This window comes from Equus quagga, chromosome 9, assembly GCF_021613505.1.
Source record: "Equus quagga isolate Etosha38 chromosome 9, UCLA_HA_Equagga_1.0, whole genome shotgun sequence".
Classification (NCBI taxonomy): domain Eukaryota; kingdom Metazoa; phylum Chordata; class Mammalia; order Perissodactyla; family Equidae; genus Equus; species Equus quagga.
In genome coordinates this window covers 8,719,125-8,741,427 of record NC_060275.1, presented here as the reverse complement: position 1 = coordinate 8,741,427, position 22,303 = coordinate 8,719,125, and the positions used below count along the sequence as shown (strand labels likewise).

The window sequence follows — 22,303 nt, the reverse complement described above, 5'->3', positions numbered from 1 at the left end:
GATGTAGGCTAGATTCGACATTCCTGATCAGGAAGATGTAGTTCAACAACAACAGCAACGAAAGTGTGTATTTTTAAGAATATATTATCCCTGAACCAGCGGGTGGGGGAGGGGACAAACAGTGGCCCTGTGGTAAAGGAAGCAGAATTCCCTTCAGGTGGAATGCAACTCACAGTTAGAGTGGCCACATAGAGAAAAGAGGTGAAACGGGGCGGAGGGAGGTTTTCATTCCTCTTCTCTAGTAACTCTTCTGAAATCACTGCAGTCAAGTCCGACACCCATGAGAATGAAAGGGGGAAATGAGCTGGCCCGCTGTGTGGCCTTTACTATGCCCGGAGCAGGCATGTGCTCTGTGGAAATCCCGGGAGTCACTGCACCTGGGAAAGCGAGGCAGGGGTTACAGAAAATAAAAACACAAGCGAAGGAGCGAGGGAGGCCACATGTCATCAGGTAAGAGACGTAAGAGACGATGCCGCTAAAGGAAGCTACGTAGAGATATAGGCATACCTTAGCGTGGGACCGAAGGAAAGTGGGACAAGGAAAGAAGACGAGCTCCGCCTTTATCCGTATTGTTTCACGCGTTGCAACAAACATGCATTCCATCTGTAATTTGAAACCCATCAAAGAAAAAATTTTAAATTAAAAAAACAGTAAGAGGATAGAGATAAGTGCTAAAATTAGCATTGATGCGATTAACTAGGGCTGCGAATAAGGTCTGACACATCTGCAGGGTTAATATGATTAGTGCTGCAACTCTTCTTATATTAAGGTCGTGCTTTGGCATAACAATATGGTTGCGGGAATAAATCATTTAAATAAAAGCAAACGAAGTGACAGCTTACGGAAAACCTTATATAGTCCGCCTCTGTACCCGCGGGTTTATGATCTGCTGGTGCTTGAATGGGAGGATACGGAACCCGGGGATAGTGAGGGCCGACTAAGGGACTTGAGCGTCCACGGGGGCCCTGGAACCAATCCCCCAGGGACACTGAGGAACGTCTATAATAATCACATTTTTCTTTATTCTATTAGATTACACTCTGAAATTTCTGATATTTTACTGTTTATGACCTACAAACTGCAATTTCATAGGGTTCAATCTTATCTTTCTATCTAGATAAATAGATTTATACATACATATATATGTAATTCAAGGTTTTTCAGTATTTGGTTAAAATTCTTTGTTTTGGTCTCATTTTCTGTTTCATTGATTAAATATATTCGCATGTAAAATCTTTACAGTTGTAAACTTATCCAATTGTATTTTTTGTCCTACATTTTTATGTCCTCTAGGATTTATGAAAAATTTTAGTTTCTATGGAAATGATTATGTCGTCCAAAGATAAAACACTATGATTTAAGAAAAGGAGTAAAGCCAAATATATTGATATTAATACCAGTTTTAGAAAGAGATCAAACATCTTAATCCCCCATGTAGTGATATTTATTAAAACATAAAAAAGTTCCTTAATCCATTAGCAGACCCTCCCCAATCCTACTGCTCCTAACTTAAATCGTTGAAGAATCAAATTCCAGACACGAAAGGCTGATGGCATTGCTAGGCCCCTTTCCAAATCTGATGTACTGGACACTGAAATGACAGCAGCTGCTCATACAGGTCTCTTTGCAAATAGAATTGACCCTTTTATATCACCTGTGCAATGTGTTCCTTCTCCAAAAAATAGGAACTGTGCATAATGAAAGTTGTGACTACCCATGTCATTATAAATAGACGCATTCCCCACAAGCAAATTTGTGGATTAACTACACAGCCTTAAAGCAGATTTGCAGTGAATGGGTTATGTTTTGTGACCAGAAAGCTTGTAGATTTGTTACTTTGGGGTATCTTCCTCCATGGTGATAGACATAAACAACTAATGTGTATGGAACACGTACAGGAGGAAGTGTCATGCCAAGAAGTTCACATGGGTTACCCTTTTTAAAATACTGTCAACTTAGCCGAAGCCATGAGGTAGATGTCATTACCCCATTTGAAAAATGCAAAACCTGGGGCCTTAAAATGACTTTCAATTAAAGTCAAAGAAGATTTAAACCCGGATCAGTCTACATGCAAACCCTGTACTCTATCTGAGAACTCGTCAGCTTTGGAGGAGGTCAACTTCGGAGCTGCAGGTATTGGAACTCTTCCTGACTGTTGAATGCTAGGCAAATAGGACATGGTAGGAGAAGAGGAGGCCAGAGCCACAGCAGAGTTCGTCACAAGAACTGCAGGATGGTCTCAGCAAAAGTTACACCAGTAGGAGCCTGAAGACACCCCCAAAGGGAAAACCTTCTGCCTTCAGTGCCTTATTCACAGAGAAGAGCAAAATGCTCAACACATGGCCTTTTGGTCCATGAGGTAGTAAGTAGACTCAGCTTCAAGAAAGACCAAAGGATGTGCAAATTATACTTTTAAGGGTGTTACATTTAGCTATTCTTGCATGGTAGGTTTTAGTTCTTCGAGTATAAAGCCCAGTTCATCTATTTCTTTCTTACTCTTTCATGAAACACCTTATACAACTCGAGTACCCATTCAGTGACCGTTTGTGTCTTGAACCGACTCTTCATTGATGACCGGTACTGTTGATCATTTCAGATGTGATCCATCTTTATATAGTGAAAAAGTTTCATTTTTCTTCTTAATTAAGAAGAAAGACAATAATAAAAATGGTCCTTAAGGGTCTTTGGCCCTAAAATCATTAGCTCCAAAATTTACCAGTCGGTCCTGTCATAGCCAGCTCAGGCTGGAGTAACAAAAGACTGTAGATGGAGTGGCTTAAAAAGAGAGATTTCTTTTTTCACAATTCTGGAGGCTGGAAGTCCGAGGTCAGGGTGTCAGCATGATCGGGTTTTGGTGAGAGCTCTCTTTGGGGCTTGCAAACAGCTGCCTTTTCGTTGTGTGCTCACATCACCTTTCCTCAGTGTGTATGGAGAGAGAGAGAGAGACCTCTCTCTTTCTCTTCTTATAAAGCCATCAATCTATCTGTTTTGGACCTCACCCTTACAACCTCATTTAACCTTAATTACATGCTAAAAGCCTTATCTCCCGATCACTCACACTGAGGGTTAGGGTTTCAACAAAGGAATTTGGGGGCACAATTCAGTCCACAGCAGTCCTGTAACAGTTGAGTTCAGTCCAGGATCCTAACTGTCCCATGCAAGATGCAGCACAAGCATCCTGCCAACAGTCCAGGGCCAACATCAGCATCTTGGGGAAACTCGCTAGGTACTCTTACCTCAGTTACGAATTCTAAATCCAGACTAAAGCAAAGACATATTTAAGGTAAGGAAGCCTGCCGAAATCAGACTTCTGCGGTTTGGAGCTTTTTTAGAGAACTGAGAACTCAGAAAGAGTCTTTGGGATCCAAAATCACACACACACCATACACACTCCTCCCCTGCAAATACCTACTGAAGACCACCCTTCAAGTTGAGAACCCATGAATTGTGAAGACCTCGAAACCTCCAGGATCTTGAGATTCCACCACTATATGCAGCAATCCCAGCCTATAAACTGACCATTTTTGTAGCTGTGGCTTTCCCAGGATCACTACAGTTTGCAGAGCCATTTTCAATGAAGTTCAAGTGTCTCCTGGAACATCTCAAGCAAGAGAGAAATGGAAGGGATGTGGTCTGAGATGGGTAAGTTTGTTAGCAGTGATAGTCCTGTGTATCAGTCAGGGCTCAAGCAGAGAACCAGAGCCAGTAGGAGATATACATTAAGACACGTTGCAAGGAATTGGCTTATGTGACTGTGGGGCTCATTAGGCAAGTCCAAAATCCACAGGCCAGTCCATCCAGAAGAGCAGCCTGGGTCTCTAGGACAGGACCAGATACTGCTATCCACAGGCAGAAACTTCTTCACCAGGAAATCCTGAGCGGTGCTCTTAAGCACCGTTTAAGATTGAATGATTGAATGAGGCCCTCCCAAATTATCTAGATACTCTCCCTATTTATGAATTTTAATCACACCTACAAATATCTCAGAGCAACACCTAGATTAGTGTTTGCTTGAGTAACTGGGGCTGCAGCGTCGCCAGGTTTACACTTGGAAAGACCATCCCAGCCTGCCAGCTTTCCCTCCACCCCTCACCCCTAGCCCCACAGCGGGCTGCCAGGCACCATGGGTAAAATTGGAGCCAATAATACACACTTCAGTGCACACCAAGCAAGAATCGAGCTGCCTCTGTGCGTGGATTAGCTCCACAGGGTGCATAGATTAGCATAGATAATGAAGAGTAGGAGGGATGTTTAACCTTAAATTTAGGGTTTTTTTAATCACTTTCCATTCAGAGATTTAAAGTTGTGCTAAATTCTAAATTTAAACATACAGATGCAGTATGTAAACATCACCAGAACCTACTGTTAAACTAAAAAGCTGAATCATTAAAAGTTTGTAAATATCAGAATAACATAATCATTGACAATTCATTTATTACATTATCATATTTTTGTCAATAGAATCCTGTGTCAACCATCCTGTGAAAATGACACACCGTGGTTAAAATGGTCTGGAATCGTGAAGCAATTGAAAGTCATTAATAAGACAGAGCATGTCTGATTCTCAACTTGCTTCTCAAAACCCCTGCACCACCCTTCCTGTGTGGGCCACATTTCTCTGCTTTCCATCATATGTTCTAACAGCCTGTAACAGGATATTCTAAAATACACGGTGACTGCATCTTCTCTGTTCAGTTCAACTGTCTGTCGTGAGAGACAAAAAGAAACTATCTTAACAAAAGAACTCTGATAAGAGAGATATTCACAGTGAACCATCCCCTGAATGTTAACCATCACAGCTTGTAAGCTGTTTCCCCTGTAATCTCTTTATTTTCTATCTTTAAAGTATCCTATTGTGGTGTAGCAATAGTCTCTTAGAGCAATTTTAAGGGGCAGCAAATCTTTGAGAACAATTTTCCATATTCAGAATTAAAACATGATTCACTGTTTCTAACAAAAGCTCTAACAGGATAAAAGCTCCATTCTAAAACCACAGGAATCATTCATTTTCTCTGCTTTGTGTTTGTCCTAAAATAAATGTTTCTTTCTTCCCTGTGAAAATCAAATGAGCTCTCTGATTTTTTTCCCATTCCATCTTTATGTTGACAGCATGCTATTGTTAAAAAAACATCGTCTGAAGAAAAGCCTTTCCCCATCAAAACAATAGAAGCAACAAAAATCTATATGCCTTATAAGAAATAATTTGGACAATTCTTCTCAGATGACTGGGCTGCCTTTACTGGAAATTAATCTTGATTAAGAATTATTTCAATACTATGAATCTGAGTAGTAAGAGGGCCACTTAACTAATTTTCTATTCTCCAGTAAAAACAACATTTTCCATATTCATCTTTCTTTCTCATATATCATGGAGTTATTCATTTCTTTCTGTGAAACAATTCTGTTGGTCACTATCATATAAATTATTAAGACATGATGTGTATTTTATGGTGTGTATTTTAGATAAGGAAATATTTCACTGAAGGCACTGCCTTTAGCATGGGAATCATTAAATATCACTATTTATCAACATTGTCAAGAATTGTGAAGGGTGGGAGATTTTACTTTATGTGCAATCTAGCAAGTCAACCTGCCACAGTTTCACAGATGCTGGCAGAAGAGATGAGACTCCTGGGTCAGAGACTAAGGGCATTTTATTATGGCAATAGCATTAGCCAGAGTATCAGCATTTATGTTGGTTTCCTGAGTCCCAATTCCCCCAGAGAGATGAAAAGAGGGTCAGGTGACACCTACACCTCAAGTAGGTTGTGTTACAGGAGAAGAACCATAAGTTTAGGGAACCCCAATGTATTATAATGGGCTATAATCCAGCCTGAACTTTGTCCAAAAAGGAAGCATCATCTTTAGTGCAGTTAGACATAAACGAATTCTCCCTTTGCCCCAGAAGGAGACACTGTCTCCATTTTCCAAAGCTGTTTGCTCTACGAATATCCTTGGAAAGGTAATCCAGAACAAAGGTCATCAGTGCCTCTGCTCACAAAACATGCAAAGATGCAAGAGTCTCACAGAGGATTGTCTACCAACAAACTTTCATTGCATGGGTCTTCTTTCTTCATTTTCTCACTACACCCACACCTGTTTAGATTTAAAAAACCTTTTAAATCGGTACATTTTGAGGGGTCAATGTATTATAATGAAGCTAAAAATAATCATTTCCTTATTCTCATACTTATACCTATAGCATACATTTGACAAGCACATTTAGTTCTATATTATTATTTAAATTTTCATTTTAAAAAGGATTCTCATTTCCCCATTAGCCAGACTTGGCCACATAATTAAATTATTCTGATTCAATACATAATTATTGACCATCAAAGATGTGCAAGGCAACCTCGGAGATATCTGTACTTCTCTCTATGTTCAACTCTATCTGTCCACAGAGGAGTGAGCTGTTGCATGCATTTTTCATAGTTTTATTCATTAATATTTATTGGGTGCCTGCTGTGAGTCCGGCATTTTACAAGGCTCCAAAGACACAAAGGTAAATAAGCTCAAAGAGGAGACACAAAGATAAAGAGTTAAGAGAAGAGATAGTGGTGTGCAGGTGGTACTAAGAAAAGCACAGTGGAGTGGCTCCTAACTCAGGCTGCATGGGATGGTGGGGAGGAACGTGTAAGGTTTCCTAGATGAATGCTTAAATAAGAAATAAGAATTAGCCTGGTAAGAGTTGCATACAAATGGGTGTGAGGCTGGACATTCCGGGTAGAGGACAAAGCCTGTGCCATGGTTCAGAGAGCCTGCTTCCTCGGGAAACTGTGTATAGTTTAGAAAGGGGCTGCTAGAGCAGAGGGTGTGAAATAGAGACTGGAAAAAGATGAAGCTGGAGAAGTAAGTACAATTCAAATCATAAAGAGACCTTAGGGTAAGTTCCAATATATTTATACATATATATATAAATGCGACGCAGTTTAAAGGCAACAGCCTGGTCAAAAGGAAGCCCTGGAGGATTTGTCGAAACTGTGTTTGTAAGCAAAAACGATATTTTTACATAGACTTTTACCGGAGAGGTGTGGAACTGATGGATTTTGCACATGAGAGCTAAGTAAGGAACCCCAATATCATGTGCCTGTCACCACCACTGAGAACCTTAAGTACATGCTAGGGAGTTTTCATTTATCCTAAACAGATGTGGAGGAGAGAGATCACCGGATGTTCATTACTTTGGCAAAAAACAGATTAGAGGAAGGTGGACAGAGTCGTCAGGAAGACCAGTTGGGTGGCTATAGCCGTAAACCTGGCGAGAAATTCAAGGTAGAGTTGGTGAGCATGAAGAAAATAAATAGATTCAAGAGGTATTTAGGAAGTAGAACCTACAGGACTCTATAATTGATGGCCGGAGGGATGATGGAAAAGGACAGAGACCAGAATGGCTTCCAGTTCTTTAATATGGGCTGTTAGATTGATAGGTGTCATTCACCGAAATAGCGCAGGAGGAAGGGAAGTTGGCTAGGGAAGAATGAAGGGTTCAGTTGTGAAATACTGCTTCTTGGTGACAGACAAGTTTTTGTTTCCTGGTCGTGCCCTCCTATTTGATCAATGAATGCCAGGTTGGAGAGGCACAAAGGTTTTCTTCATTTTAAAGGCCTCCTATTCTTTGTCTATAAGGGATAGAGAACATTGCTGCTTTCAGATTTCCAGCCATAGGTCTTGCCCAACCAAGAACCCCAAAGCAACTCACCTTTACCCCCTCCGTTTTTAGAAAAAATTTATCTCTTCAATTTATCAGAACCTAGTTGTTTAGTAAATTAAACTATCCTAAAATGCATCTCACATAAAAGGTAAGCAAATTGGAGATATTAATAGAGTATATTGGGATTTACTCTCCATCCGTTGGTTTAGTTGCGTTATCGCTCTTGATCTTCATAACTCTAGAGTAGTTACTAGTATTTTTCTCATTTCACAGATGAAGAAGAACTGAAGACTTAAGTTAGAGAGTCAGGACTCAAACTCGAGCCTGTCATAGCCTGAATTAATTCCTTCAACACTTTCCTAGGTTCCCCATACAGGTTCTCTTAAAAATTTCTAAAAGTTATAGTATTTTGCCAGCTCAGTCTTGTTCCTAAACCTGTTGAAACCATTTAAATTTTCTATATTATACCTCCACTCAAGTCTTAAGTCATGGAAGTCTGTAAGTCAGGCAGTATCAACAAAACTCAAGGTCCCATCTCTGGTCTACCAGGCATTTATTTCACAACTGGGAGGAATACATTTCTTAGGCATCCAAACTCCTTTCTTTAATTTTCTTTCGAAGAATTACATTTCTAATTCCCTCCTGATTGAAGAAAATAGGTGGGCCTATTTGATAGGGCCAAATTCATATAATACTGGTACCAGATTCATAGGCCCATAGACGGGGAATACTAGTACCCTATTTATTGGGTTTCTGCTCCATCGAATATCCTGTGATGAACACTTCAAATACACCATCTCATTAAATGCTCACATGCTACGTGTCCTGAGTTCATTTTATAGGAGACAAAACTGAAGTTTGGAGTGGCTAAGGAACTTGACATGGCGCACACAGCTAGAAAGTGACAGAGTCTGCATTCGAACTAAACCTGTCTGACTCTAAACCCACTGATGCGGGCTACTCATAGTGACTTACAACTCAGCTTAATTTTCTTAAAACTTATACATATCCTTCAAAATATAATAAAGAAACAAGAATACAGAAACTTGAAAATATAATAATGGCAAAACAAATCCTTTTCATCTTTGGAGCCAACAGTTGGTTTGCCTCGATCTGTTTGAAAAGTGCTATGAAAGAGAGAAAAAAAAAAAAAGAGGAAAAAAGGAAAATAAAAAGAAGAGGTAGGAATTAATGGTGAAGCAAAAGTGCTCTCCTTTCTCTCATCAGAGTCCTCCTGGTCCCTTCCTTCTATAACCACACATTGCGAGCTCCCGCAAGATGCCTGTTCTTTGTCTTGGTTGCTACACCCTTCTCCACGAAGACGTTCTTTCATTATCGTTTCATTGGCTTTATGTTTGCAATGAGCTGTCTACAAAAAAAAAAAAAAAAAAAATGACCTCTTAAGTCAAACATATATGACTGAAATCAAAAGTTGCAATCATTAGATGATAGTGCTACCAACTTGAACATATATATATATACACACACATATATATCCACAGTGTATGTGTGTGTATATATATATATCCACGCAATATATATGTATATATAACTCCAGCCAAAGCAAATGGAAAATGTACTCACATTGGGCAGACCTGTCTTAAGTAAAAATAAAATTTCCTTTAAAATTTTTAACAAAAATAGTTTTCTGATGACTTCAACCCCACCCAATAGCACACCATGACCCCTAAAATCAATCCAGGCTGAAGTGTCAACTAATATAAATGGTAGCTAATAAAAATAATCAGTACCACCCTTTCTTGGCAGAATCATATTAAAATTGAGGCTCCATAGAACTGAATGCTGTCAAGTTTTAGAGTTAAATTCAGGATTTGATTCTTTTAGATTTGATATCAAAAAATGACAAATGACCGTTTATTTTAATAGGACTACTTTCATACTTAGAAAAATCTCCCAATTCAAACTATTTTCCTGAGTTTCTTTCTAGTGTTTTTTAATACTTGTTTTTTCACTTAATTTTCAAGGTTTCTGTAATTTATTTTCATATATAGTGTAGATAATAATATAAACTAATATTTTTCTCCCAAGGATCTAGCCGAATTTCCCAGTATCTGAATTATTTTTTAATTTTATAGAATTATATGCAGGCAAAGAGGCATAAAGATTCAAGTAAACGTGAATCTTTTCTGCCTTTGACTTAGTTAAGATTTAGAAAAATTTAATTTTTATGTGACTTACTAATTTACATTGTCAATCTTATTAATTATTTAAACATAAATGGTTTGCATTAAAATATTCTTATGTTCTACAGCGGTAGTGAACATAGAGTGAATTTAGTAACAGTAGCCAACTCATTGTCATGGACATAATCCAGGAACAATCTGGATGGGTTATCAATCATAACTTTCTAAGATTTAGCATCCTATTCTATTAAGTGATTGTTAAATAAAAAAAAGTAAATGATAAAAACTAATGTTTCTGACTTTCACAGTTATGCAATTGAAGACATATAAAGAGATATAGACCTTTGGGAAAAGATAAGTAGTGAATATCTATATTCTCATGGTCAAGTAATATGAAATACAAATAATTCAGATTATCGTGTGCTCCTTTGAAAATCAACATAACTGTGTGGAATTAAAAAAAGAAAAATTATGAGACCTGCTTGCACCCTTGCCGCTAAAATATGTTTTTATTTGCAAAATCATGCTCTTTTCCTTTAGCATTGTGCTGTTGGGTAAAGTTAACCCTCCGAGGTCAGCAAAGAGTCTTGAGCCAGGCACCTTGGGTTCCAGCATGAGCATCTGTGTACCCAAGAGTGAAAGAAAGAGCACAGATCCTTTAGGGCTCGCAGGTGGATTAAAAATCAGCATAAGTAAAACTGGTACATTGTTAGTGCTCAATAAATTTTAACGACCAGTATTATCATTAGCCAGGCACTCTGCTTCTTGATGTATGATTATATCTGGCCTAAAGACATCTGTTGAGTGCTAGGACTGGCCTGAGAGTCTGTGCTCTCCATCCCTTCCTTGTCCTGCCTGTTCTCAGTAAAATCAGTACAGCTAACATGATGTTGGAAAATGGCAATTCTTCTAAACAGATGTTTTTTAGCCTTGTGACATTAGTACTTAATATGAAAAATAATTGATGAAAATATATTTTAATTTCCTATACAATGAGTAAAATAAAATTAATTAATTAAAAATTAAAAACTAACAAGGGGTTAAGATGATGACTTTTATTGCTGCCTGCTGGATACAATGATAATATGCTGCTTCGTAAGGGTTTCTCAACCTGCCTAGAGAGGTAATTTGGGGGTTTTTTTGCAGCAGTTTCTCATAAAACATAAGAAATGTCAACAGAATCTCTCCTTTGTCCTATACATTTTCCATTTTCATGAATCTCAGATCCCTTATTCTCTATTTTTCTAAACGTTTACAATACTAATACAGACACATTGCAATACTTACTCTCTAGGAAGTGCTGCTAATCAGAAAATTGTCTAGCTTTCAGCTTTCTAGGTTCTGAAATTGCTGCATAGTTTATTGACTATATAACTCAGAACTTAGAATGTGGAATTCAATTATACTAAGAAATACATGTCAATCTTTCTCAGTGAGAATGAACGTCCTCTACTCTCCACCACACCCAACTGTTCTGGCCTCGTTCTTATCTAGATTGGTACCAGCAGTTTTCAATTCTCCTATTGGACCTGGAGGAATACTGATTGGTTGGAAACAATGAGGAAGAATTATAAATAAACCCCAGGAAATGCAAATAATACCCGAGGCTTCTTTGTGTCTTTGCAGTAGCCTTCCATGAGAATTTGTTCTATCTGAGGCTAAATTTTACCCATCAGATGTATTATGGTGGAAAAAGGATTGAGAAGAGCTGCTGTATATTCCCTTAGAATGAGCCTTTGACCCAAAAATCTGATTCAATCACTCACCTTTTTCAAATCATTCAGAAGCTTCCTGTCACCCATTAGAAAAAAATACCCACTCTGCCTAGCAGAGTACAGCAAAGTCTCCAGGATGCGTACCCGCTCCATCTCTCAGTCTCACCTGCTACCACGCGCCATTTGGATTTTTATATTTCATGATTGGCATCACAAGGGCCTAATTCATAGTGGTGAAATATAAAGAGTTTGAAAGCCATGACCACGTGGGCATTGTGATCTTATACTAACAAAGGAAATGTTTACAATTATAGGGAGACAAAATTTTGTTTGTGATTATCGGAATGTTTCCTGGATCTCTGAAAAATCAACCTAATCAGTTAATGGAAGGAAAAGTTCTAGGCAACCTTATACTGAGAATGAGATGAAAAATCAGATCTTGTAGAGTGCTAAGTAAATTTTTTGACATATATCCTCACACTCGTTTCAGAAGTCCTCAGACTAAATGCAAGGTCAACCTTGTGTCTATCGCAGAATAAAGCTGTGCTACATTCTAGAAAAACCTGATAGTACATTTTAAACAATTTCACTAATGGTCCTCATATTTAGTCTAAGCTTTTTGCAAACTTCCTCCTGTGTAAACTTATGCAACATTCAATATTTTGTTCTATGATATTTCTGTTATATCTCGAATCTCTAAGTATATATTAAGTAGTGAAGTCCCATTCTCATGGAGAAGAGTTTCTTTGCATTAGTTTACATTTTTTAGAAAAGAATTATAGCAAATAAAATTTTCATCCACTTTCTCCTTAAGACAGCATCTTAGGGACAATCCGCTGATATGTATTCTTGTTATTGATTTGTAGGAGATTAATGTGACTTTCCAGTAAATTCGTTAAAATACCTCAGATTATAGTTCTGGAGAGCTCTACTTGAACTAGAGCACTCTCCTTCGTGATCTTAAATAGTTCCTTGCTTGCTAAAACTACCTACAAATATTATGTTGAAAATGGAAACAAAAATATGTCAATATATAATTTTGTCTTTATTAACAGTACATTCAAAATTGTATAACTGAACCTGTGAAAAAGGTAATGAAATATTTATAGTCCAAAAACTAAATATCTGAAGTTTTCATCATATAATATTTTCCAATTCCTCTTGCTGATCAACAGTAATGAACTTTCATTTCGTGTTTTCTATTCTCCTCATATTATCTTTCAACTTAGATTATCCCATTTTAACATTAGCATCTTATTGGCTGCCACAGATTGCTTATACACTTCACAATTATTCAAATAAATTCTGCTAACAGTGAAGAGTTCAGCTAAGTTTTGCAAAGAGACCACAGTTGTAGAAAATTAATGTCCTAGTAGGTAATTAGAATACAAGAGAAATTAAATGCAAGCAACAGGAATAAATGAATGTTACATCAACCAGAATAATAGATATGACTATTTTTCTTCTAGACAATTTATGACACAAGTATTAAAAATGTAATTCTGTATGAATCCAATTAAACTATCTTTAAGGCAAATTCGGGTATTAGAAACTATATTAAGTCTGATATGTTTCAGTGTCAGGTGTTGTTGCTAAACCACCAGTCATTTTATAACTGTAGGCTGGGTACATAAAATTAAATAATGTGCATTTTTCCCCTTCAAAAATTTGTAATTTTTAAAGATCTGAGTAAAGAATATTTAGATATCCACTTATGAAGTAAGCAAAAAGTCCATAATATGGGGGGTGAAGACGCCTTTATTACTAACAACAAATGTATGAATGCATATTAAAGAAGGGAGAGCAAGGGAAGGAATGGAAAAGGGAGAAGAAAAGCTTTTTCAAATTAAAATTAGAGCAGAATTTTTTTTAAACTTAGTAAGCTTGGAAGATAAAGTTAACCAAATCTCAAATCTTCCACAAAGTAAAGCAGTAAAAAAGAGAGTGAAAATAGAAAAGATTGGAAAATAAAGATGAGTACAGCACTTGAACATATGACAACAGATGATCTAGAAAAGGAGATCAGAGGTGGGAGAGAGAGAGCAGAGAAAATGGTGGAAGGGAAATAATTAACAAAAATTATAATGGTAATTCAGAAATATTTCCTAGAATTGAGACATCTTGTTTCCTTGATTGAAAAAAACTCAAGCTTTGAAGAAATACCACACCAAGACACACCATCATGAAGCTCACAACACTAGGAAGAAAAAGAAGTTCAGAAAATTTCAGAGAGGACAAAAACAGGTGACAAAGGATCAATGCCAGGCACTATTGCAAACACTTTATTTCTACCTCAGTAGCAAGATGTTGCAAAGATTAAATGAGCTAATGAGGTGTGTGTGTGTGTGTGTGCATACCACAATATAGTACCCCTGCTCTTAGTGTTAATATTGTATTATTCTAACACTAGTACAATATACTATTAGACTAGGTGATTATGGGTTAGCTCATTTAGTACATGATTCTGCTGGTGGAAGCTATTATGATTGCCATTATACACTTGAGAAACCTGAGAGACAAAACATAAAATAACGTTACAGATGTCACCCAGCAGTAAGGGGTGGAGCTAGAATTCAAACCACACAGCTCTGTGAGGGAAGAGAGAAGTGGTGGTTGCCAGGGGCTGGAGCAGGAGGATTAGGGTGATGTAGGTTGAAGTGCATATATCTTCAGTTAAACGAAGGCTACATTCTGAGGGTCTCATGTACAGCATGGTGACTATAGTTAATCACACAGTAGTGTGTACTTGAAAGTTGCTGAGAGTAAATCTTAAACATTCTCACAAATAAAAAAAGAATTAACTATGTAAGGTGATGGATATGTTAATTATCTTGATCTTGGTAGTCTTTCCACAAGGTGTATGTACATCAGAGTTGTAAACTTTAAATATATACAATTATATTTGTCAATCATTCCGTATTATACCTCAATTTTTTAAAAAAAAATAAAAGGTAAGAAAAATAATAAAAACAGTAAAACCTGTGTGTCTAAATAAAGAGTAAAATAAAACGAGACAATAAGATGCCAAATTGAAAAAAAGAACAAGAATTCTGTGAGGCAGTGAAGCAAATGTTAAGGGCCGTACTTTGGCTTCAGCTTCCAGCAGACCCAGATCTGAGCCTCTACCACTTGTCGGTGCGGCAAGTCGTTAAACACCTAGAGGCTTCCCTTTTGGTTTTTTTCACATGTAAAATGAGGATATGCAATCTCACCTTATAGAATTGATATGAAGATTTTTAAAAATAATATTTCTAAAGGACTTAGCATAGGGTCTGCGTGAAATATGTGCCCACTGAATAGGGATTAATACATTATGGCTTCTCCAAATCCCTTTCTTTATGGCTTGAAACCCATGACCTTTATTCCTCATTGGCTCAAATGTGTGGAACCTGAGCCTTGATAACCCCAGCAAATCTGTTCAAGGGTCATGAAGCTTCTGGAATTCTGGAATCTCCACATGAATTTCAGAAGTACCCCCCTGGAGAGCACAAAGATCAAACCTGGGGTTTGAACTGGAGGCAAAATGAATTGAGTGAAATTCAAATACAGCTAACAGAAGAGATGCTGACAATGAGTCCTTGGCATTTCTAAGCGTAACTACTACATGGTAGGTTGTTACTAAGACACTGTAGGCAGCCCTGGTTCGCGTCTACCTCTAGTCTTGTGTGGACTTCTACCCAGCTGCAGGATAAGCATTAAACACCCCATAAAAGCCTTCTGGCCCCCAATTCACTGCAGTGAGAGGCCTTACAGACCTCTGCTTTGCACCACAAGTCATTCTTCCATTCCCTCCTCCAGCGTCCAGGCCTGAGCTGCCATCTGCCCTCTCCTTTTCCTTCCTAGTGGCTAGAAACCCCTTGTTGAAGGAAGACAGCATCTCCTCTGTGTCTGTCTAGGCCCGATTGTTATCGATGCCCTTACTCTGCTCTGCTCCCTTCTCATGAGGCAACTGTCTTATTTGGAGGTTTTTTTCTGCTTTGGTTTCTTTCTGTTTGTTTTATTATTTAAAGGGACAACACTCCTTCCTCTCCCCCAGATTGTAATAAACTAATAAAACACATAAATTCAAATCAAGTAGCTTTACGAGGCCATTGCTTCCTACCCATTAATAACCACCAGTTTTATGCTTTGGGATCCTTCTGATTTCCTAAAAAGCAATTTCCTTTTTATTTTATGTAAAGTAAGCAATCAGTGTTAGTAAGTATAGAAACCTAGAGGCCAGCAGAAAAGGAATGAGCAGTGGTAACTACTGGCCGCAACGTACTTCTTAATTCCTCAGGAAGAACAGGCTATTTATACAGTGCTGTCATTTTCCATTTTTTTCTTCTAAATGTGATGTGAATCTCTGGTCTTGCACTCCAATTTGGTTGTTATTTTCTATGGCACTGTGTTCCTTCTAGTTTATTACTGGTTTGAATCTTTTATGATGCAGCAGAGAAGATTTCTCTTTATGGCTAGAGTGATGTCGCCTTTCTTGTCATGTGGTACTTTTAAGTTTCTGGAATTTTGACAAGTCATAATTTTAGAATTTAGAATAAAGCAAGTGTTTTAAATTTCTTTATATCCAATATATTTCCTTCTTTATGGAATGGAAGTATGTTTCTCAGTCTGGGGCTTGTATCCATACCATGGTAGAAGGGCACAGGAGGATGCTATGAAGCGTCATTTCAGAGTATACTTCAAACTGCCAGGGATATAGAGATGTTTTTTCCCAGATTGTCAATGTTACCTGAAAATGTGGGTAGAAAATGTTACTTTTTACTCAAATAAACATGAATTTACAATGAAGTAGAAACCAAAATTCAAAAGATAGATTAAGATAGACTAATAGTTAACAAATTTGTTGCTTTTAAATTATAATATCCCCCACATCCCCAAGGTACATATTAGTCCTACTTGTCTTTAGTGGGTGAGCTGGAGGGAAAGTTAGGAAGCATTTAATAGGGTCTGTGTTTAGTGGAGTGAACAGGTTCTTTCCAGTAAGTTTTTAATTTAAGCCACAAAGTTGATTTCTGTTTTGTTTTGTTTTCATCAACAGTGCCTAAGGGCATCATTCAAATGAATGTTGAGAAAATGCTTAATTATCTCTCTCTTTTGTGTTCATATTCGTTCCCAAAATCAAACAGCATTCGTTAAGCCTTCATATGTACAATTTTGATTGAGGCATGTTATGTTTGTGATAAATATTAAATAGCATCATTTGTGAATTGTCTGTAAAGAAATGATTGAGGTAAAATAAATCATAATTTCCAATTACACTAGAAATTGTTCATAGAGGAGATGAAGAAAACAATGTTGACCTTGAAAGAGAATAATATTCAAAATCTGTCATAATGAGGGACAGCACACTGAGATGGTGGGGAAAGTATAGATATTGAACAAGAAGACCGATGAGAATATGGTCCCATTCAGCATGGAATAAGAATGAGCTGGCCACCCACTTCTGAAAAAATTAGCCATGAAAACCCTGTAAATGGCAGCAGAGCATTGTCTGATACAGTACTAGAAGGGGTAAGGATGGTGCAAAAACACCAGGCAGGGTTCTGCTCTGCTGTCCACAGGGTCGCTAGGAGTCAGAATCAGCTCAATGGCACTAACAACAAATATAGTGTAGAAAGAAGGGAGAAAACTAACATCTATTGGGTACCTACCATCCTAGGTATCTTCCTTCCTATATGTTGTTTTGTTTAATCCTCAAAACACCTTGGGGAAAGTGTGTTCTCTCCATGCAGGAAAATGAGGCACAAGAAGGGATGGCAGAACTGGACTTTGAGCTCAAGTCTGTCTGTTTCAGAAGTCCATGGTGGTGGCGGTGTTTGCACACACCAGAGAGAAGTTATTTGTGATTGTTGAACTGACATACACAGTTCTATAACAAAGCTCTTCTAAGCTCCATTGCTATACTGTTCTGATCCTGTACAGCTCTGGTGTTTATAATTGTCTGTCCTTGTCTGATCATTCCCGAAGCAGCTTATGAACCCTGCAAAGTCAGGGACCGTACTGCCATTACCTGTCTTCCCTGTGGAGTCTTAAACTGTTTTAGCAGATGTTTGGCAAATATTACTTGCATTACTGAATTTTTACACCCAAGATTCTGGGGTAAAAAACTGTGTGGGCAAAGGCAAAGGCTATTCTGAATTCATAACTTAAGCTTTAGCTTTTAGCTCCCAAGTACTGAGAATTAAGGGTGTGCCCATGGTCTCTTTCAGATAGGTCTAAAAATTTTTTTAAATAACAAGATAAAACCAAGGCCAGGAACATGGTCTTAATATTAGAATTTCCAGCTGGTTTATGCTCATAAATGCCAGTGTCTCCACTTACAGGAACTGTGAACTATCATCCAGTGAGTCAATGGTAAGAGAAGGAGGCAAAATTGTGACTAGTAAGTAGCAGAAGCACTATGTGTATCTGGAGTTTCAGCTCTAAGTTCCACCTCAACGTCCCCTTAACCTCCCCTCTAACTTCTCCACTCTTCTGCCTATTCCCAGCTTCATTTTTCCTCATTGCAGCTTCACAGTCCTACAAGAAAGAGAAGACATACTCAGCTGAGATGTTTAAGAGAATTTAACAAAGAGACTATTGAAAGAGCTGTGGGTAAAGTTAGGGAAACATCAAGGAATTGTGAAGGATGAGCAACAGCAGGAAGCGTTACCACCCGCAGGCCTGAAGGGGCAAAGAGAGGAAATGTGGTTAGGGGACCCTGGGAGAGGGAGGGAAGAGAGCAGAAAGGTCTGGAAGCTCACAAGGAAGCTGGGCAGCAGAACCACAGGAGCAGCCGCAGGGTGAGAGGAAGAAATGCCCACATCTCTCGTCCCTTCATCTGCTTGTGTGGATCAACATGAGAGCATGTTAATCAATAAGAGAATCAAACACACAGTGAATCTAAAATTATTTTTATCTAGAAAGCAAGATTTTGCTCTCACAATTTTTTAACATGAAGAGGTTCTACCAGTTTAATTAGCTTTTTATTAGCCAATTCATTTGCATTGCCTTCCTGGATCCCAAGCTTCAGACACTGCAAGGATATTTTCCGAGTCATCGAACACATCTGACAATGAAACTGGCTTAAAGTGCATGACCTTGCAAAGGACAGTACCACCTGAGGAGCCTGACAGGATGCTCGATGTTTCTGTGTTAACAGATTGTCTTCCCTGGGTTCCTCGCCACAGAGACCTGAAACATTACAAATCAAACTAAGTACCTCTCTTCCTTTGGGTAAAATATACACTCTGAAAGGGCACAGCACACCAAATCTATTTTACTGCTCTCTCCACAAAACTCATCCACTAGATACTTATCAAAACTCTCAAGTATGAAGAATAATTAATTACTGATTAAGAAAACAGATGGAGAGACCCCTGGAAAGTTTGTCCCAAGCCTTAGAGTGCATACTTTCTCCATACAGTGTTAGCATTCTGACAAGTTTTCCAGTAATCACTTTTCTGTTTTGAGTATTAGAGAAATTTCTCATTGCAGGGGTCCTTCTGAACTACAAAAAACATAGATAAAATTTTCATTGAATATATTTCACGTGAGTTTCGACTTTTAGGCCGTTTCAGTAACCATAAAAGTTTTTCGTTACCATTAACCATATCATGAAGTGGGTTCAGTTATTCACAAACCTGCTAGGATAAGTGAGGGCTTTGAATGCTATCTTTGCGAAAACTTTTTCCTCATAATTGATGGTTACTGGCTAGGATAAAGTGTAGTTTACCTGCTCAAAAAGGTTTTAAGAAAGTGTGTAATTTGCTTTTGTATGCTGAAAGTGAGCATAAAGGAAAAGAAAGCAGTTTATAGGCTCTCTATTAAAACCAGTGTTTTTTTGCAAAAGCTTTTTCTGCTTTTGTTCCAAAAGTTGAAGGATGAAGTTTGAGATCCCTGGAAAATTTACCTAGCTCTCTGGCATCCGTAATTTTTGATGAAACATGTGAGGAAAATATGAAGCCCTGAATACAACATTCGTAACTCATCAAGGAACAAGGACCAAGTTTCTCCATTTTTACCTACTTACCCAGATCTCAACATTGAGGATTTGAGGGCTTCTGCTCTGTTTGTTGGCTTATTGGTTGGTTTAATATATCCTTTTGCTTTTCTGAATCTGTTTGCTAGTACAGCTCTCCTTCCTTTCTCTCCCTCTAGGTCACGGGTTTGGTTCATCAAAGATGTCGCGCGCACAGACCTTTCCCAGCTACACCTCAGAGCAGAACGAAGAGACACAGCAGTCCTTATCTCGGTCGAGCAGCTATGGATTCAGCTACAGCTCCAGCCTCATTCAATGACACACAGAGAGCCACTGCTGATCAGAGAGACTGTCTGTCCCGGACCTGCTTGTAGGGTCATTGCACCCTCTGCCTCCTGGAAGACCACTTGCAGTAAAAAATTGAAATGGGTTGGCTCGAGCCCCGATCCCAGTGGAAGGTTAAAAACTGGAGTTCTGCTCCCTTGATTCTGTGGCTAAGTCCTTTATTTATTGAATTTCTGGGGGGAATCTGTGTTTTACAAAAATAGAATCCAAATCGTATGAACAGTTATTTAAATAAAATTCTTTGGGTCTGACAGTGGCAGAAGCCTGGGCACTGAAAGAAGTTGCCTATACTGGGTTGAACCTGGGTGGTGGGTGGTACCCTGCCCTCACGGCTCAGCTCTCCCATCTGATGACAGGAGGTATGTCCTTGGACATAATGCTGACCCACCACAAGCTACGTGGCTTGGAAGGTTCTGACAGGGACAAAGCCAGTAAACTCTATAAATGACATCATAACTCTCCATATAAATAAGCCCAGTGACAATTAAGGGAACACAACATTTAGAACACACTATTAAGCAGGGCCTTGTAGCTCTACTGTGTGTGTGTATGTGTGTGTGTGTGTATGTGTGTGTGTCTGTAGACAAATATAGATATGGATATTGCCATATCCATCTATATCCAACAAGTATATATCAAATGTGTGCTGAGGGTGACAGGATATGCTCACTTAAATTGTTGAAAACTGTCATTTGGTGCATTACAATTAAGATTGTTATGTTGAATAGCTATTTTTAAAATAGTGCTGTAAAAAAAGGCTTCTTATTAGTAACAGTATTTATGTAGTCCAGTCTGCTCCTATGACAAGTGCAAGTGAAAATGTGAAAGGAGGGAATGCTTTGGAAGCAAAGGAACTGGTCTAGTGTCATACACGTCATGTCACCGTGCTGTCTTTCTGATTAGTATCCCTTGTTGTCCCAACGTTTCTCCCTTTGGCCATCCCTCTGAGCTACGCGGGGAAGATTGGGTGTTATCACCCATCAGCTTCCATTTAACCTAGAGAAAAAGTGAACTCTAAATGAGAACCTGTTTAAGAAAGAGATAAAAATACATTTAAAAACAACTCAGCTATTTTGCAGTCAGGAGAAGAACAATAGGCACAGGATTGTAGATATCAATTATTTAAGATTTCGTGGATGCTGTTCTCAGAAAGTCATCAGGGGCTTGTTTACTGTGTAACCAGAATTTGCTGGGCTTTACCTTCCTTTTACTGGACATGAGTTGGCAGGGATTATAAAAGAAAATGGATCAAATATAATTTTTTTTCATCTCTGACATTAATGACAAACCTACAAGGTTTAAAGGGAAGTGGTGATTTCCATGTGAACTGAGGAAGTTTGGCTAATTTCGCTCAACAAAGATATTTCTGTCCTTAATTTTGGAGTTCACTTGAGTAAAAATAAAGATTATTCTGCCTGAGTTATCTGATGTCACATGCCTAAGATGGATAGCCATCAACTACTCCATGGTGATTTCAAGACCAGTGAGCCAAGTCATGTAAGATGAAAGCCTGACTTATTTTAATAGCAAAATTTTTTATACTATCAAAGATAGTCTGTTGAAAAGGTACCGGTTTTGCTGATCTGTGATAAGTATTTTTTTCATCCCTATCCATAGCTTGAATGCAGATTGACAATTCATTTCAGAGAACAACTACTGAATAAAAATGGTTCTAGATCCCTCCTTGATAAATTTGCACTTATAGCAACTACCTAGACTCTCTGAATCTCAGATAAGTGTGAAAACCCCATCAAGATGCTAATCATAAGAGTTAATGTGGCTGTGAAAAATAATTATCCTAGGCTTTCAGGGATAAAAAGAAAATTACTCAAACTCTCTGCACTGTGAATTTTGCTGACACTGCGGAAGAGCAGATGACTGGTTCCTGGCAATGGTACAGCCCTCCCTGAAATCCCGGTTTTCAGGGTTAAACACCTCTGAATCACTTTAGTGCATGGCATTTGCTTTTGAAATGCCGTTAGTAAAACACACCAGAGCAACTCCCAGCTGAGACCATTTGAGCACAGCTCCTAGTGATGCAGCATTCAGAGCAAGCCTCTCCTGTCTCACTCAGTCGAGCTGTTGCTTAGAGACCACAAGTTTCTACAAGGGACTTATGGGGAAAAGTCCTCAAGGGTCCTGGTTCATTTCTCAGCTTTTTTAACGTGCCAGAAGCACAGACAGCGAGTCCAGGGGGGATTCTGCTAATTAGATGAGTCTGCTCTTGTGTCTATTTGGTGGGAGACACAATCCCTGCATGAAGTTGCTTCAAGAACACCATTTGCTTGTGATCATTACCAGTGGGCATAACTGAGGGGATACCAGAAATCAGGCATAACCTTGGGCCAGTTCATTCTCAAAATGATGTCATAAAAGGAGTGTGTGAGAGAGTAATTTCCTTCCCAAGTCTTTGGCCCAAGCTCATCACAATGAGAATGATGCTATAAAATATCTAATGGTACATTTTGAAGATTTATTCCAGCAT

At 38.4% G+C, this 22,303-nt stretch overlaps 1 protein-coding gene across 1 annotated transcript in view; it reads left to right on the top strand.

Annotated features, from left to right (window-relative positions):
- Positions 1–20,051, top strand: part of DOK6 (docking protein 6) — a 400,855-nt gene extending 380,804 nt beyond the window's left edge. Inside the window, exon 8 of the mRNA XM_046672318.1 lies at positions 19,653–20,051. Within this exon, the coding sequence (XP_046528274.1) occupies positions 19,653–19,792 (140 nt within the window). The 3' untranslated portion in view covers positions 19,793–20,051. The remainder of the gene's footprint in view (positions 1–19,652) is intronic.
- Positions 20,052–22,303: the final 2,252 nt, after the last annotated feature.